The sequence below is a fragment of the Aquila chrysaetos genome, unplaced genomic scaffold, assembly GCF_900496995.4.
Source record: "Aquila chrysaetos chrysaetos unplaced genomic scaffold, bAquChr1.4, whole genome shotgun sequence".
Lineage (NCBI taxonomy): Eukaryota > Metazoa > Chordata > Aves > Accipitriformes > Accipitridae > Aquila > Aquila chrysaetos.
In genome coordinates, this window is record NW_024470418.1 from 32,832 (window position 1) to 47,474 (window position 14,643).

Sequence of the window (14,643 nt, forward strand, 5' to 3'; positions counted from 1 at the left end):
GCGGCGTGGTGGTAGGGGGCGTGGTGAAGGTGGAGGGGGCGTGGTAAAGGTGGAGGGGGCGTGGTGAGGGTGGAGGGGGCGTGGTGAGGGTGGAGGGGGCGTGGTGAGGGTGGAGGGGGCGTGGTGAGGGTGGAGGGGGAGAGGGATGGGGTGCGCAGGCGCGGAGCTGAGGGGGCGGGGACGCGGCGCGTCACGTGGGAGGTGGAGGGCGGGGCCCGGCCAGAGCCGGTTCCTGCGTGAGGCGAGCGGAGAGGTGCGGGGGGGGGCCTGGGGGTGAGGGGGGTCTGGGGGGGTTTTGTGGGGTGGGGGGGGGCCCTGGAAGGGTTTGGGGGGGCTTTGGAAGGGTTTGGGGGGGCCTGGGGGGCCCTGTGGAGTGGGTGGGAGGGTCCTCGAGGGGTCTGGGGGGGCCTGTGGGGTTTTGAGGGGAGCCTGTGGGGTGAGGGGGGGTCCTGGAGGGGTTTGGGGGTTCTGGGGGGAGTTGGGGGGGGCTTGTGGGGTGAGGGGGGTTCTGTGGAGTGGGGGGGGGGTCCTGGAGGGGTTTGGGGGGGCCTGTGGAGTGGGTGGGAAGGTCCTGGAGGGGTTTGAGGGGAGCCTGTGGGGTGAGGGGGGTCCTGGAGGGGTTTGGGGGGTTCTGGGGGGAGTTGGGGGGGGCTTGTGGGGTGAGGGGGGTTCTGTGGAGTGGGGGGGGGGTCCTGGAGGGGTTTGGGGGGGCCTGTGGAGTGGGGTGGGAAGGTCCTGGAGGGGTTTGAGGGGGGCCTGTGGGGTGAGGGGGGTGCCTGGAGGGATTTGGGGGGGCCCTGGGGGGCTTGGAGTGGTCTGGGGGGGGGGGTCCTGTGGGTTGGGGGGGGGTGCTAGAGGGGTTTGGGGGGGACCCTGGGGGGTGGATGCTCAGGGGGGTCGAGGGGGCCTTTGTGGGGGCCATGAGGGTGCAGGGGGTGTTTGGGGGCCCTATAGAAGTCTGCGGGGGGGGGGGGGGTTCCCCTGGGGCCTGGGGGGGTGTTTCTGTGGGGTTTGGGGGGGTCTGGGAGGGGGAGGGCACAGCTTTGAGGGCTCTCTGGGGTTTGGGGGGGCTCTCTGGGGTGCAGGGGTTCCCCCTGGGGCACAGAACTGCCCTGGGATTTTGGGGAGGGGGAGGGCTCCATAGGGTGAGAGGTGCCCCCCCCAACCCCCCCCTGCTGTGTCCCCCCCCAGCCCCCCCCATGGCGGAACAGATCCAGAAGAAGCTGCAGGGCGAGCTGGAGAAATACCAGCAGCTCCAGAAAGGTACAGCCTGGCCCCCCCAGACCCCCCCTGCACCCCATAACCCCCCCTCCACCCCCAGACCCCCCCCTGCACCCCATAACCCCCCCTTCCTCCCCCTCCAGCACCCACCACCCCCCCTCCCACCCTTCCCCTCCTCACAGGGTGCCACAGGACCCCTATTTTGGGGGGGGTGCCAGCACCAGGGGGAGGGCCGGGTGACTCCCCCCCCCCCTTTTTTTGTGTGCCCCCCCCCCCCCCCCCCCCCAGACCTGAGCAGGTCGGTGACAGCGCGGCAGAAACTGGAGGCGCAGCTGACAGAGAACAATATCGTGAAAGAGGTGGGTGAAGCCCAAAACCCCCCCTCTAAGGGTGACCCCCCACACACACCCTACTGACCCCCCACACACCCTACTGACCCCCCCCCAAAAAAACCCAGGAGCTGGAGCTGCTGGATGCCACCAACACCATTTTCAAGCTGATGGGGCCAGTGTTGGTAAAACAAGATATGGAAGAAGCCAAAACCACCGTCAGCAAACGCCTGGATTACATCACTGGCGAAATGTAGGTACTCGGGGGGAGGGGGGACACGGGGGGGGGCAAGGGGATTTTGGGAGGGCTGTGGCATTCATATACCCCCCCCCCCCCAAAAAAATTTGGCAGCAAGCGCTACGAGCAGCAGATGCAGGAGCTGGAACGACGCTCGGAGCAGCAGCGAGAGACGCTGGGGCGGCTGCAGCAGGAGCTCCAGCGGGCGCAGGGAAAAGCTTAGCTGTTTTTTGGGGGCCCCTCCACCATTTATTTTTGGGGGGGGGGGGGTCCTTGTACCCCAAACTCCCTCCCCAATTCACATTAAACCCCTTCCCAAAACAGAAACAACGCTGTGAGCGTCGGGTGTCCCCGCTCCTTCCCGTAGTGTCTTTATTGCCGTAGTGTCACAGCCCCAGCACGGGGGGCCTCCCCCTAGATTAATTTGGGGGGGGGGGGGCACCCCTAAAAGAGGGCGCGGGTGATCTTGCGGCCGGTGGCTTTGATTTTAGGGAAGGTGGAGCTGAGCTCGGCCCCCCGGGGTTGAGATGGGGGGGGGGCAAAGACCGGGACCCCCCCCCAATTCCCGGGGGCGTAGGGCGAAATCCAGGCTGGTCCCCGTCATGGCGTAGAAGACGTTGGCGGAGGGGGGTAGGAGCAGTTCTGGGGGGGGCAAAGAGGGGGTGAAGGGGTATTTTTTGGGGGGGGGGGGTTTAGGGGTGCCCCCCCCGCAAAGCAAAAGCTCACCTCGGTTTTCGGGGAGCAGCTGGAGCAGCTGGAAGCGGGGGGCAGCACCCGGATCCTGCCCGTGTTTCTCCAGCACTTTGGCCACCACGGCCGGGGTCTTGTCCTGGCTGGTGATCTGGGGGGGGGGGGGGGGGCATGGCGAGGTGGGGGGGTCAGCACCCCCAAAATCCACCCCCCTTGGATTTTTTTTTTGAGGGGGGAGGCTTTTGGGGTGGTGATGGGGACACCCCCCCTCCCCAAAATCCCCTTCCTTGTATTTTTAGAGGGGGGGACACTCCTGAAAGTGATTTTGGGGGGGGGGGTGGACACGGTATACAAAACTAAAAGCCGCCCCCCAGGATTTTGGGGGTCCTGGGGGACCCCAATTTTTTTTTTTGGGGGGGGGTGGGTTCCTCACCAGGATGCTCTTGTAGAGGCTGCCGTTGTGCAGTTCCATGCGGGCCCGGATGATGCGGCAGTCGGTGGGGGGGGCCCCCCCCGGCCGCCCCCCGCCCCCCCCCGGGTCTCCCCCAGCTTTAGGGGGGGAAGGTTGAGCCACAAGAGGCTGAACGTCGGTGACCCCGGGGGGGGGGACAATGTCCCTGGGGGGGGGGACAGGGACGGCAGCGGGGGGGGGGCGGCCGCCTTGTCCAGCGCCGACACCGATGGCCACTTCACCTGGGGAGGGGGGTGACAGGGTGGGGGGGGGCACCCCAATACCCCCCCCCGGATTTGGGGGGGCTTTTGGGGTGGTGATGGTAGCACCCTGGATTTTTTTGGGGGGGGGCACCCTGTAACCCCCCCCTTGAATTTTTTGGGGGGGTTGGGGTGCTGATGGGATCGAGACACCCCAAATCTTCCCCCCCCCCCGCATTTTTTTTGGGGGGGGGGGTGTCTTACCTGCTCCAGGCGCGAGGGCAGCTGGGGGGGGGCCCGAGGGGGGGGACACGAGCACATCGGGGGGGCAGGGTTGGTCCCAGGTCACTGAGGGGGTCCCCACGGATCTCAGGAGCCTGGGGGGGGGGGGGGTCAGGGGTGAGGGGGGGGCACACATGGGGTGCACCCACCCCTCTCCCCCCCCCCCCACTCACTCTGCGCAGTGCGTGATGACCAGGGGCGGGTTTGAGGGGGCGCGGGGGGGGGTCCCCGGGGGGCTCGATCTCGTAGGAGAGGCTGTGGCTGCGGAGAGACGGGAGGGGACGCGCTGGGACCTGCCACCCCCCCCCCCCCCCCCACGTGGGGACGTGTCCCCCGTCTGCCAGAGTCCCCCCCCCCACCCCAGGAGGTGCCACCCATGTGCCAGGACACCCCACTTGTGCCAGGACCCCCCCCCCCCCCAGGACCCCCCACCCATATACCAACACCCCAGGAGATGCCACCCATGTGCCAGGACCACCACCACCCCCGCCCCCCCCCCCCATATACCACCCCTCAGGAGATGCCACCCATGTGCCAGGACCCCCCAGCCATGTGCCAGGACCCCCCCCCCATATACCAACCCCCCCAGGAGGTGCCACCCATGTGCCAGGACCCCCCACACCACGTACGAGCCCCCCCCCAGGAGATACCACCCATGTACCAGGACCCCCCCCAGCCATGTGCTAGGACCCCCCCCCCCCCCATATACCACCCCCCAGGAGATGCCACCCATGTGCCAGGGACCCCCCCCCCATATACCAACCCCCCAGGAGATGCCACCCATGTGCCAGGACACCCCCCCCCCCCCCCCCCCCCCCCCCCCCCCACGTACCAGTGCCCCCAGGAGATGCCACCCATGTACCAGGACCCCCCAGCCATGTGCCAGGACCCCCCCCCCCATATACCACCCCCCCCAGGAGGTGCCACCCATTTGGCCAGGACCCCACCACGACCACGTACGAGCCCCCCCCCAGGAGATACCACCCATGTACCAGGACACCCCCCCCCCCCCGCCATGTACGAGCCCCCCCAGGAGATACCACCCATGGTACCAGGATGCCAGGACCCCCCCCCCCCATATACCACCCCCCCAGGAGATGCCACCCATGTGCCAGGACCCCCCCCCCCCGCCACATATGAGCCCCCCCCAGGAGATACCACCTGTGTACCAGGACCCCCCAGCCATGTGCCAGGACCCCCCCCCCATATACCAACCCCCCCAGGAGATGCCACCCATGTGCCAGGACACCCCCCCCACCCACGTACCAGTGCCCCCAGGAGATGCCACCCATGTACCAGGACCCCCCAGCCATGTGCCAGGAGACCCCCCCCCCATATACCACCCCCCAGGAGATGCCACCCATGTGCCAGGACCCCCCACACCACGTACGAGCCCCCCCCCCCAGGAGATACCACCCATGGTACCAGGACCCCCCCACCCATATACCACCCCCCAGGAGATGCCACCCATGTGCCAGGACACCCCCCCCCACCTGCGAGCCTCGGGCAGGGGCCGCAGGGTGCGCAGCCAGCGGCGGAAGCGGGGCTGGGGGTGCAGGCGGTACCCCCGGCACAGCCCCTGCAGCCCCCGCACCTGCGCCAGCACCTCGAATTCCTGCCGGGACACCGCGGCGGGGGGGGGAACGGGACGGGGGGGGGTGACACTGGTGTCACTGGGTGGGGAGGGGGCAGGGGAATGGGGGACATGGGGAATGGGGGGGACGGGGGGATCTGGGGACATGTGGGAGGGACAAGGGGATATGGGGGACACGGGGATGGGGGGGGGACATGGGAGGGGTCTGGGAATTTGGGGAGATTTGGGGGGACAGGGACATGGGGATATAGGGGACTTGGGGGGATGGGATTTTTGCGGGGACACGGAGTGTTGGGGGACATGGGGGATGGGGGATATGGGGGGACACGGGGACATTGGGGGGGACACAGGGACATGGGGATATAGGGGACATGGGGGGGATGGGATTTGGGGGGGACATGGGGACATCGGGGGGACATGGGGATATAGGGGACGGGGGCGGGATTTGGGGGGGATATGGGGGACATGGGGGGGGACATGGGGATATAGGGGACATGGGGATGGGGGGACACAGTGGGATATGGGGGGGACATGGGGACATGGGGATGGGGTCACAAGGGGACATGGGAGGACATGGGGACAGGGGGATCTGGGGACATGAGGGGACAGGGGATATGGGGGGGGGGACATGGGCCGCACACCTTGCGACGCTTGTCGAAATTGATGTAGCCATCCTGTGGGATGGAGGGGGGGGGGGCATCAGCTTGGGGACACCCCCCCCCCCCCTTGGGGACACCCTGCCCCCCCTTGGGGACACCCCCACCTCAGGGCCATCCCTTCCCCTGGGGACATTTCTCCTTGGGGACCCCCCCTGGCTTAGGGACAACCCCCCCCCTACACCTTGGGGACCCCCCTCCCTCCTTGGGGGCAGCCCCCCCTTGGGGACAAGTGACACCCACCTCCAGCTCGTCCTTCATGGCCGCATCCAGCATCACCAGGTCACGCAGGAAGGTGCCCAGGTAGGGCACGACCCCCTGGGGGGGGGGGACACACACACGGAGGGGGGGGACACGGGTGAGGTCAGGCGGTGGCACCGTCCCCTCCCTGTCCCCATGTCCCCTCCCTCACCACAGAGCGCTGCTGCGGGGGGGCGGCGGGGCTGGCGGCGGGTGGGGGGCTCTGGGGGGGGGGTCCTGGAGGAGGGGGGACACAGGGAGGGGGATTGGGGACAAGGACAGGGGTCAGGCCTGGGGACAGGGCTGGTGACAAGGGACATGGGACGAGGGATGGGGTTGGGGACAAGGGACAGTGTTGGGGACACGGATGGGGATAAGGATGGGGACAAGGACGGGGATAAGGACGGGGACAAGGACAGGGCTGGTGACAAGGGACGTGGGACGGGGACAAGGACAGGGGATGGGGTTGGGGACAAGGCACGGGGTTGGGGACAAGGACCGGGACAAGGGACATGGCTGGGGACAAGGGACATGGCTGGGGACAAGGATGGGGACAAGGGACATGGCTGGAGACAAGGACGGGGACAAGAATGGGGACAAGGGACATGGCTGGGGACAAGGGACATGGCTGGGGACAAGGATGGGGACAAGGGACATGGCTGGAGACAAGGACGGGGACAAGAATGGGGACAAGGGACATGGCTGGGGACAAGGATGGGGACAAGGACCAGGACAAGGGACATGGCTGGGGACAAGGATGGGGACAGGGACAAGGGACAGGGGTTGGGGACAAGGGACATAGCTAGGGACAAGGACAGTGATCCATGTCGGGGACAGGGGGTCAAGATTGGGGACGAGGCTGGTGACAAACGTTGAGGTTGGGGACAAGGACATGGGTCAGGGCTGGGGACAGGGGTCTGGGGTTGGGGACAGGGACAGGGGTTGGGGACATGTCCCCGCCTGGAGCAGCAGCTGGCGGCTCGCGCTGTAGTTGTCCTGCTCGGAGCAGATGGCACTGAGCTCCTCGTAGCTGCGCTGGGCATCGCTGGGGACAGGGACAAAGCCACCGCGTCACCCCCGCCCCGTGTCCCCCCCCCCCCCCCCCCGCCGTGTCCCCTCCGTGTCCCCGTACCGGCTGGTCTCGTCCCAGCTCTGCCGGAGCCGGTGGACGGGGCTGGACTGCAACGCCGAGATGATGGCGCAGAGCGAGGAGAAGTTCCTCAACGCGCGGCACTCCTGGGGACACGGGGACCGTCACCAACCCCGGCCGGGGTGGGGACAACCCCGATGGGATGGGGACACGCAGGGGTGGGGACAGGGACACCTCCGTTGGGGCCACCAACCCCCCCCTTGGGGTAGAGATGCTACCGCTGGGGACAGGGCCACCTCCGTGGGGACACCTCCACGGGGGACGCCTCGGGTACAGGGTCACCTCTGTTGGGGACAACTCCATGGGGCCACCTCCGTTGAGGAACACCGCCATGGGGTCACCTCCACAGAGGGACACCTCCATGGGGTCATCTCCATTGAGGGCCACCTCCCTGGGGCCACCTCCACTGAGGGACACCTCCACGGGGTCACCTCCATTGAGGGACACTTCCATGGGGTCACCTCCATGAGGCCACCTCCATTGAGGCACACCTCCATGGGGTCATCTCCATTGAGGGCCACCTCCCTGGGGCCACCTCCATTGAGGGACACCTCCATGGGGCCACCTCCACTGAGGGACACCTCCATGGGGCCACCACTGTTGAGGGCCACCGCCATGGGGTCACCTCCACTGAGGGACACCTCCACGGGGTCACCTTCATTGAGGGACACTTCCATGGGGTCACCTCCATGAGGCCACCTCCATTGAGGCACACCTCCATGGGGTCATCTCCATTGAGGGCCACCTCCCTGGGGCCACCTCCATTGAGGGACACCTCCACTGAGGGACACCTCCATGGGGCCACCACTGTTGAGGGCCACCGCCATGGGGTCACCTCCACTGAGGGACACCTCCACGGGGTCATCTCCATTGAGGGCCACCTCCCTGGGGCCACCTCCATTGAGGGACACCTCCATGGGGCCACCTCCACTGAGGGACACCTCCATGGGGCCACCACTGTTGAGGGCCACCGCCATGGGGTCACCTCCACTGAGGGACACCTCCACGGGGTCACCTTCATTGAGGGACACTTCCATGGGGTCACCTCCATGAGGCCACCTCCATTGAGGCACACCTCCATGGGGTCATCTCCATTGAGGGCCACCTCCCTGGGGCCACCTCCATTGAGGGACACCTCCACTGAGGGACACCTCCATGGGGCCACCACTGTTGAGGGCCACCGCCATGGGGTCACCTCCACTGAGGGACACCTCCACGGGGTCACCTCCATTGAGGGACACCTCCACGGGGTCATCTCCATTGAGGGACACCTCCATGGGGTCATTTCTGTTGAGGGCCACCTCCATGGGGTCACCTCCATGAGACCACCTCCATTGAGGACCACCTCCATGGGGTCATTTCTGTTGAGGGCCAACTTCATGGGGCCACCTCCACTGAGGGACACCTCCACGGGGCCACCACTGTTGAGGGACACCTCCATGGGGTCACCTCCACTGAGGGACACCTCCACGGGGTCACCTTCATTGAGGAACACTTCCATGGGGTCACCTCCGTTGAGGAACACCTCCATGGGACCACCTCTGTTGAGGGTCACCTCCCTGGGGCCACCTCCACTGAGGGACACCTCCATGGGGCCACCTCCATTGAGGAACACCTCCACGGGGCCACCTCCGTTGAGGAACACCTCCATGGGGATCAACGTGTGTCACCGTCTCCCCCCCCCAGGGGGCCCCCACTGACCTCGGCCACCCGGATCCACTTCTCGAGCAGGCGGGCGCGCTGGGGGGGGCCGCAGCTCCACGCCCCCCAGGCAGGAGCGGACGACGGCCCCCGCCAGGCGGTTGAACTGGCGCACGGTGGCCCGGACGCTGGGACAGGCGCCTTCGCGTCCCCTCTTGTCCCGTTGGGACCAGAGGGCCCCCAGGCACTCGTAGGGCACCAGGCGCAAGAAGAGCTCCTGGGGACACGGGGACAGGAGTGTTGGGGACATGGGGGACACGGGGACAACGGATGTCGGGGACTAGGGGACATGGGGACACAGGGGACATGGGTGTCAGCGACTAGGGGACATGGGGACACGGGGACACGGATATGGGGACATTGGGTGTTGGGGACTAGGGGACACAGGGACATGGGGACATGGGGGACATGGGTGTCAGGGACTGGGGGACATGGGGACACGGATATGGGGACATGGGGCGTTGGGGACATGGGGGACACGGGTGTTGGGAACTAGGGCACACAGGGACATGGGGACATGGGGGACATGGGTGTCAAGGACTAGGGGACATGGGGACACGGATATGGGGACATGGGGCGTTGGGGACATGGGGGACATTGGGTGTTGGGGACTAGGGGACACAGGGACATGGGGACATGGGGGACATGGGTGTCAGGGACACGGGGACACGGATATGGGGACATGGGGCGTTGGGGACATGGGGGACATGGGTGTCAAGGACTAGGGGACATGGGGACACGGATATGGGGACATGGGGCGTTGGGGACATGGGGGACACGGGTGTTGGGGACTAGGGGACACAGGGACATGGGGACATGGGGGACATGGGTGTCAGGGACACGGGGACACGGATATGGGGACATGGGGCGTTGGGGACACGGGGGACACGGGTGTTGGGAACTAGGGGACACAGGGACATGGGGACATGGGGGACATGGGTGTCAAGGACACGGGGACATGGGGACACGGATATGGGGACATGGGGCGTTGGGGACATGGGGGACATTGGGTGTTGGGGACTAGGGGACACAGGGACATGGGGACATGGGGGACATGGGTGTCAGGGACTGGGGGACACGGGGACACGGATATGGGGACATGGGGCGTTGGGGACATGGGGGACACGGGTGTTGGGAACTAGGGGACACAGGGACGTGGGTACATGGGGGACATGGGTGTCAGGGACTAGGGGACATGGGGCGTTGGGGACATGGGGGACATTGGGTGTCGGGGACTAGGGGACACGGGGACACGGATATGGGGACATGGGGCGTTGGGGACACGGGTGTTGGGAACTAGGGGACATGGGGACACAGGGGACACAGGGGACATGGGTGTTGGGGACTAGGGGACATTGGCATGAGGGACGGGGGATATGGGGACAGTGGTGCTGGGGACGGGGGGACATGGATTGAGAGGGACTTGGGGACAGGAGGGACACGGGCATGACGGACGAGGGGACAGAGGGACATGGGGACGGGGGGGGACGGGACGTGGTGGGAGGGGGACATGGGGGACCCAGGGACACAAGAGGGTGCTGGGGCAGATTTTGGGGTGCTGGGGGGGTTAGGGGTGCTGGGGGGGGGGTTGGGGTGCCGGGAGAGGTTAACGGGTGCCAATAGGGAGGTTTTGGGGCGCTGTGGGTTTTGGGGTGCCCCCCCCCCACCCCGCTCCCCCCCTCACCGCCTCGGTCAGGGTGAGCTGCTCGGCCACCTCCTGGGCCTGGAAGGACAGAATGTCCAGGGGGTCGGCGTCCCCCTCCTCATCCTCGTCACCCTCCTCCTCCTCTTCCTCCGGGGGGGGCGCGCTTTGGGGGAGCCCCCCCAAATTTTCCAGGCGTCGCGCAGCTTCCGAGTCGGGCCCCAACACTCGGATCAAGCCCTCGGCTAAGGGGGGGGATTTGGGGTCCCCTAAAATCTTCGGGGTACCCGTCCAGCCAGGAGCAGAGGAGAGTTGAGAGAGCCCTGGGGTGGGGGGGACACACATGGGGGGGGGTCAGTGGTGGGGGGGGGACAGTTGGGGACACAATGGGGGGGGGGGGGGTCACTCACGCCTTGGCCTCGGTCAGCTCCGGAGTGTCGGGGGCCTCTGAGAGCGCCCCGAGTTCTTCCAGCCTGGGAGGGGTCAGAGGTACTTGTGTGATGCCCCCCCGCCTCCCCCCCCAGCACCCTGACCCCCATACAGCCCCCCTAACCCCCTATAGAGTCCCCTGACCCCCCAGCCCCCTAAACCCCCCCAACACCCCCCCCACCCCCAACCCCCTCATATATCCCCTAACGCCCTCCTACAGCCCCCTGACCCCCCCAACCCCCCCAACTCCCCCCACAGCCCCCCTAACCCCCCCATACAGCCCCCTAACCCCCCCACACAGCCCCCTGACCCCCCCAACCCCCCCAACTCCCCCCACAGCCCCCCTAACCCCCCCATACACCCCCTAACCCCCTCCCACAGCCCCCTGACCCCCTCATACACCCCCTAACTCCCCCCACAGCCCCCATAACCCCCCCATACAGCCCCCTAACTCCCCCCTAACCCCCCCTACAGCTCCCTAACCCCCCATACACCCCATACACCCCTGTAACCCCCCCATACACCCCCTAACCCCCCCATAACCCCCATAACCCCGTCCCACAGCCTCCTAAGCCCCCATACACCCCATAAGCCCCCCTATACCCCCCTAATGCCCCCCATACACCCCCTAACCCCCCCAGCCCCCATACCCCCCTATACACCCCCCTAACCCCCTCCCACAGCCTCCTGAGCTCCCATACACCCCGTAAGCCCCCCCCCCACTCCCCTAACCACCCCATACACCCCCGTAACCCCCCCATAACCCCCCATACACCCCCCTAACCCCCTCCCACAGCCTTCTAAGGCCCCATACACCCCGTAAGCCCCCCCATAGACCCCCCTAACCCCCCCATACACCCCCTAACCCGCCCCAGTCCCCATAACCCCCCCATACATCCCCCTAACCCTCTCCCACGGCCCGCTGACCCCCCCTAACCCCCCCAATCACCCCTGTAACCCCCCCCACACCCCCCATACACCCCCTAATGCCCTCCCACAGCCCCCTGCCCCCCCCATAACCCCCCCCCCACAGCCCCCTAAGCCCCCCTACACCCCCTAATGCCCCCCCTACCACCCCCCTCGGCCCCCTGACCCCCCCTGACCCCCCCATACATGCCCCTAACCCCCTCCCACAGCCCCCTAAGCCCCCATACCCCCCCTAACGCCCCCCCTACCCCCCCATACCCCCCCAACCCCCTCCCACAGCCCCATAACCCCCCCCATACACTCCTGTAACCCCCCCCCATACCATCCCCCCCATACACCCCCCTAAGCCCCCAATACCCCCCCCAACGCCCCCCCACACCCGCCCCCCCCCTACATACCCCCCATACCCCCCCATACACCCCCCTAACCCTCTCCCACGCCTCCTGACCCCCCCCAACCCCCCCATACACTCCTGTAACCCCCCCCCTACGATGCGCCCCCAAAGCTAACTCTCCAAAGAGCCTATGCCACGGGAGGGCAGAGCGCCCAGTCCTCCGCGGAAGCGACCGAGTTCGCTAGATAAAAGCAGCCGATGCCGTAGGCTGAGGGATGAAAGAGGCATTCGTAGCTCAGCTGGGCCAAGAAACAGAGTCATCGACACAAAACTGGCAGGGGGTACAACTGCGGCGGGCGTGGCACAAAGTCCGACGTACACGGGAACCATCCTAGCGGAAATCGGGTCGAAGGTGGCAGTGGGCAAGGGGGTACTATCTAACTTTTCGGAATGGACGAGTTGGGGCGGCCGACGTAGGGGAAGGGGGGACCCGGGATGAGGGACTCGGGGATAAGCTGGAATGGCCCAAAGATCTAATCTTTTGGGGAAACATAGGACAAGCGAGGTTCCATTCAATAATTAGTGAAAGGGCTGGGGGGGTGTGTCATAAAGGAGGGGATGATGGAGCTAAAGCGGAGGCAGGCGGTGAAAAGTGGGGGCGCCGCAATTAAAGACGGTGTGCATATTGCCTCCTGCCCAATTTGCTGAACTGCCCCTCCAGGTGAGGAATGAACAAATGGCGGGGTCGTTAAGGTTGGCCTCAAGCGACGAGAGCAATCCAGACGGGGAGTGGTGCGGTTTCGGAGATAAAAAGACAGGGTCGGGGCATCTCGCCGGGGGCCTCATACAGCCCGGTCTTCGAAATACGTGTAGGCAGGTGGAGGAAGAAAAGGAGGTACCAGCCTTAGGGTTGGGTTGACTAGGGGGCTACCACGGAGTGGACCTGGGGAGGCAGGAGAGTTACGGTTTCCAGCAAGTGAGTGAGAGGGGCGTGACATGTGGAGAGGAACATGGGGGGGGGAGCCCGGAGAGTGGGTCGAAAGGTGGGATGTGGAGGAGTCTCGTGCCAGGAGGAGTCCAGCACTTCTCGGAGATGTCTACAATGCAGGTAAGTGAATTGAGCTACGAATGGGGGTGGGTGCAATTGCTGTAATCCGTAATGACGCTGGGTTGGCGCTGCATGCTTGGGAGGGTAGCCTTGGTATCACAACGGGAGGGCTGGGTGAAAAATCCAAAAAAGCGGGTCCCCTGCCGGGGACCCCTAGGTCGTTAAGTGAGCGATGAGGAGCGCAAATGAGTTGAGAAGAGTATACGGCGGGGGGTTGGCCCCGTACACTGACAAACTAGGAAGAGATAGGCAGTGTGAGAAGAGAAGTATGGTACCCGATGTCCCCCCTCCCTCAAGCCCCCCCCGTTCCGTCACCCTCCCCTCCCACCCGCGCTCCCCCGCTCCTCCACCACCAAACTATCCCCATGGGCCCCCATGTCGGATACCCCCCGAATCGGTCCCCCCCCCCGTCCTCCTCCCTCCCGCCTCGTAAGAAAGGGATAATGCCCGGACGGGGAGAAGGGGTGAGGAGACACCAAAGCACCCGTTCCCCCCTCCCCCCCCCCTGAACCGCACCCGGCCGCACCCCTCACCCGCCCCGGGTCCCCTCCCCCCCCCGCCTTACCCCCACCCCCCACTCCACCCTCCCGGATTAACCCACACTTCCATGTTCACCCCCCCCACCCCTCCCCCCCCCACCTAGGCGGGAACACCCCCACCCCTGCCGCTTAACAGGGGAATCGAGGGTGAGCGGGCAGGCGCGCTCAATGGAGACCCCCCCCCCGCCTCTCACAACGCAAGAAAAGACAGGGAGATGGCCGCCTCGGGAAATTAACCTATGGGGAAAGGGTTGAACGCACTGCCAGCGCGGACAGCGGTCCCAGGGGAGGTGACGCCCCTCCCCCCCCCCTGCCCGCCCCCCTCAATCCTATGTCCCCCCCATGCGCTGAGCCGACACGCCCCTTCGACTCCCCTGCCCCCCTACCAGACCCCCCCTGCCTCTCCCATCGTCCCCCGCCAGCCCCCTCCCACCAGCCGCCCCCCTGAAACACCCCTGACCCCCCCCCAATACAACCTCCCCCTTTTTTACCCCCCCCCTTCCGCCCCTTTTTCAAAAACCCCCCCCCCATTCCCCCCAGCCACCCCCCCCCCCCCCCAAACCCCCCTCCCACACATCCCCCAATCGCCCCCATACAACAAAACCCCCAGACTCCCCCTCCCCCTCACCCCCCCCCCAAATACCCCCCTAACCCCCCTCCCCACAATCCCCCCCTGCATCCCCCCCCCCTAAAAACAAACCCCCTACACCCCCCCCCCATACCCGCACCCCGCCGCCCCACTAGACCCCCCCCAATCACCCCCCCCGCGCACCCACCCCCACCCCCACCCTCCCCCCCCACATCCCCCCTCATCGCCCCCCATACACGATTTACAAGCACCCCCTAACCCCCCACCCTGCGCCCCCACCCCTCGGCCCTCCCACCACCCCCCCGCCCCCCCCTCCCCGACCT

The 14,643-nt window shown here is 66.5% G+C and overlaps 3 protein-coding genes across 6 annotated transcripts; 1 reads left to right on the forward strand and 2 right to left on the reverse strand.

Annotated features, from left to right (window-relative positions):
- The first annotated feature begins 145 nt into the window (after positions 1-145).
- On the forward strand, positions 146-2,115 carry PFDN6 (prefoldin subunit 6). 2 transcript variants are annotated; one of them, XM_030007083.2, is made up of 5 exons: positions 146-252; positions 1,190-1,263; positions 1,510-1,580; positions 1,679-1,803; positions 1,903-2,115. In XM_030007083.2, exons 1-5 carry the CDS (start codon positions 146-148, stop codon positions 2,009-2,011), a joined length of 486 nt encoding a protein of 161 aa, XP_029862943.2. In that variant the 3' UTR covers positions 2,012-2,115. The 2 variants fall into 2 exon arrangements, with proteins under 2 accessions (XP_029862943.2, XP_029862944.1); XM_030007084.2 differs by having other exon boundaries at positions 183-253; positions 1,193-1,263.
- RGL2 (ral guanine nucleotide dissociation stimulator like 2) lies at positions 2,052-13,569 on the reverse strand. Its single transcript, XM_030007077.2, has 13 exons — positions 13,521-13,569; positions 10,437-10,717; positions 8,753-8,969; positions 7,034-7,137; positions 6,862-6,946; positions 6,074-6,138; positions 5,905-5,979; positions 5,647-5,679; positions 4,905-5,026; positions 3,394-3,506; positions 2,912-3,171; positions 2,515-2,629; positions 2,052-2,430 (listed from the first exon to the last, which is right to left on the reverse strand). Exons 1-13 carry the CDS (start codon positions 13,567-13,569, stop codon positions 2,276-2,278), a joined length of 1,674 nt encoding a protein of 557 aa, XP_029862937.1. The 3' UTR covers positions 2,052-2,275.
- LOC121233146 (foot protein 1 variant 2-like) lies at positions 7,144-8,746 on the reverse strand. Of its 3 annotated transcripts, XM_041121983.1 has the most exons (4): positions 8,097-8,746; positions 7,737-8,066; positions 7,647-7,706; positions 7,144-7,616 (listed from the first exon to the last, which is right to left on the reverse strand). In XM_041121983.1, exons 1-4 carry the CDS (start codon positions 8,700-8,702, stop codon positions 7,509-7,511), a joined length of 1,104 nt encoding a protein of 367 aa, XP_040977917.1. In that variant the 5' UTR covers positions 8,703-8,746; the 3' UTR covers positions 7,144-7,508. The 3 variants fall into 3 exon arrangements, with proteins under 3 accessions (XP_040977917.1, XP_040977918.1, XP_040977916.1); XM_041121984.1 differs by having other exon boundaries at positions 7,144-7,706; positions 7,737-8,096; positions 8,531-8,746; XM_041121982.1 differs by having other exon boundaries at positions 7,144-7,706.
- Positions 13,570-14,643: the final 1,074 nt, after the last annotated feature.

Bases quoted from the DNA above. Each gene is read 5' to 3' on its own strand.
- PFDN6 (XM_030007083.2), top strand. From the start codon at position 146: ATGGGGTGCGCAGGCGCGGAGCTGAGGGGGCGGGGACGCGGCGCGTCA. The intron at 1,581-1,678 runs GTGGGTGAAGCC...AAAAAAACCCAG, and splicing joins AGAACAATATCGTGAAAGAG to GAGCTGGAGCTGCTGGATGC. The intron at 1,804-1,902 runs GTAGGTACTCGG...AAAATTTGGCAG, and splicing joins GATTACATCACTGGCGAAAT to CAAGCGCTACGAGCAGCAGA.
- LOC121233146 (XM_041121982.1), bottom strand. From the start codon at position 8,702: ATGGAGGTGTTCCTCAACGGAGGTGGCCCCGTGGAGGTGTTCCTCAAT. The intron at 8,067-8,096 runs GTGACCCCATGG...CCCTCAATGAAG, and splicing joins ATGGAGGTGGCCTCATGGAG to GTGACCCCGTGGAGGTGTCC. The intron at 7,707-7,736 runs GTGACCCCATGG...CCCTCAATGAAG, and splicing joins ATGGAGGTGGCCTCATGGAG to GTGACCCCGTGGAGGTGTCC.
- RGL2 (XM_030007077.2), bottom strand. From the start codon at position 13,569: ATGGGGGCCCATGGGGATAGTTTGGTGGTGGAGGAGCGGGGGAGCGCG. The intron at 6,139-6,861 runs GCGGGGACATGT...CCCCTCCTCCAG, and splicing joins GCCGCCAGCTGCTGCTCCAG to GACCCCCCCCCCAGAGCCCC. The intron at 5,680-5,904 runs GTGGGTGTCACT...TCCATCCCACAG, and splicing joins CCATGAAGGACGAGCTGGAG to GATGGCTACATCAATTTCGA.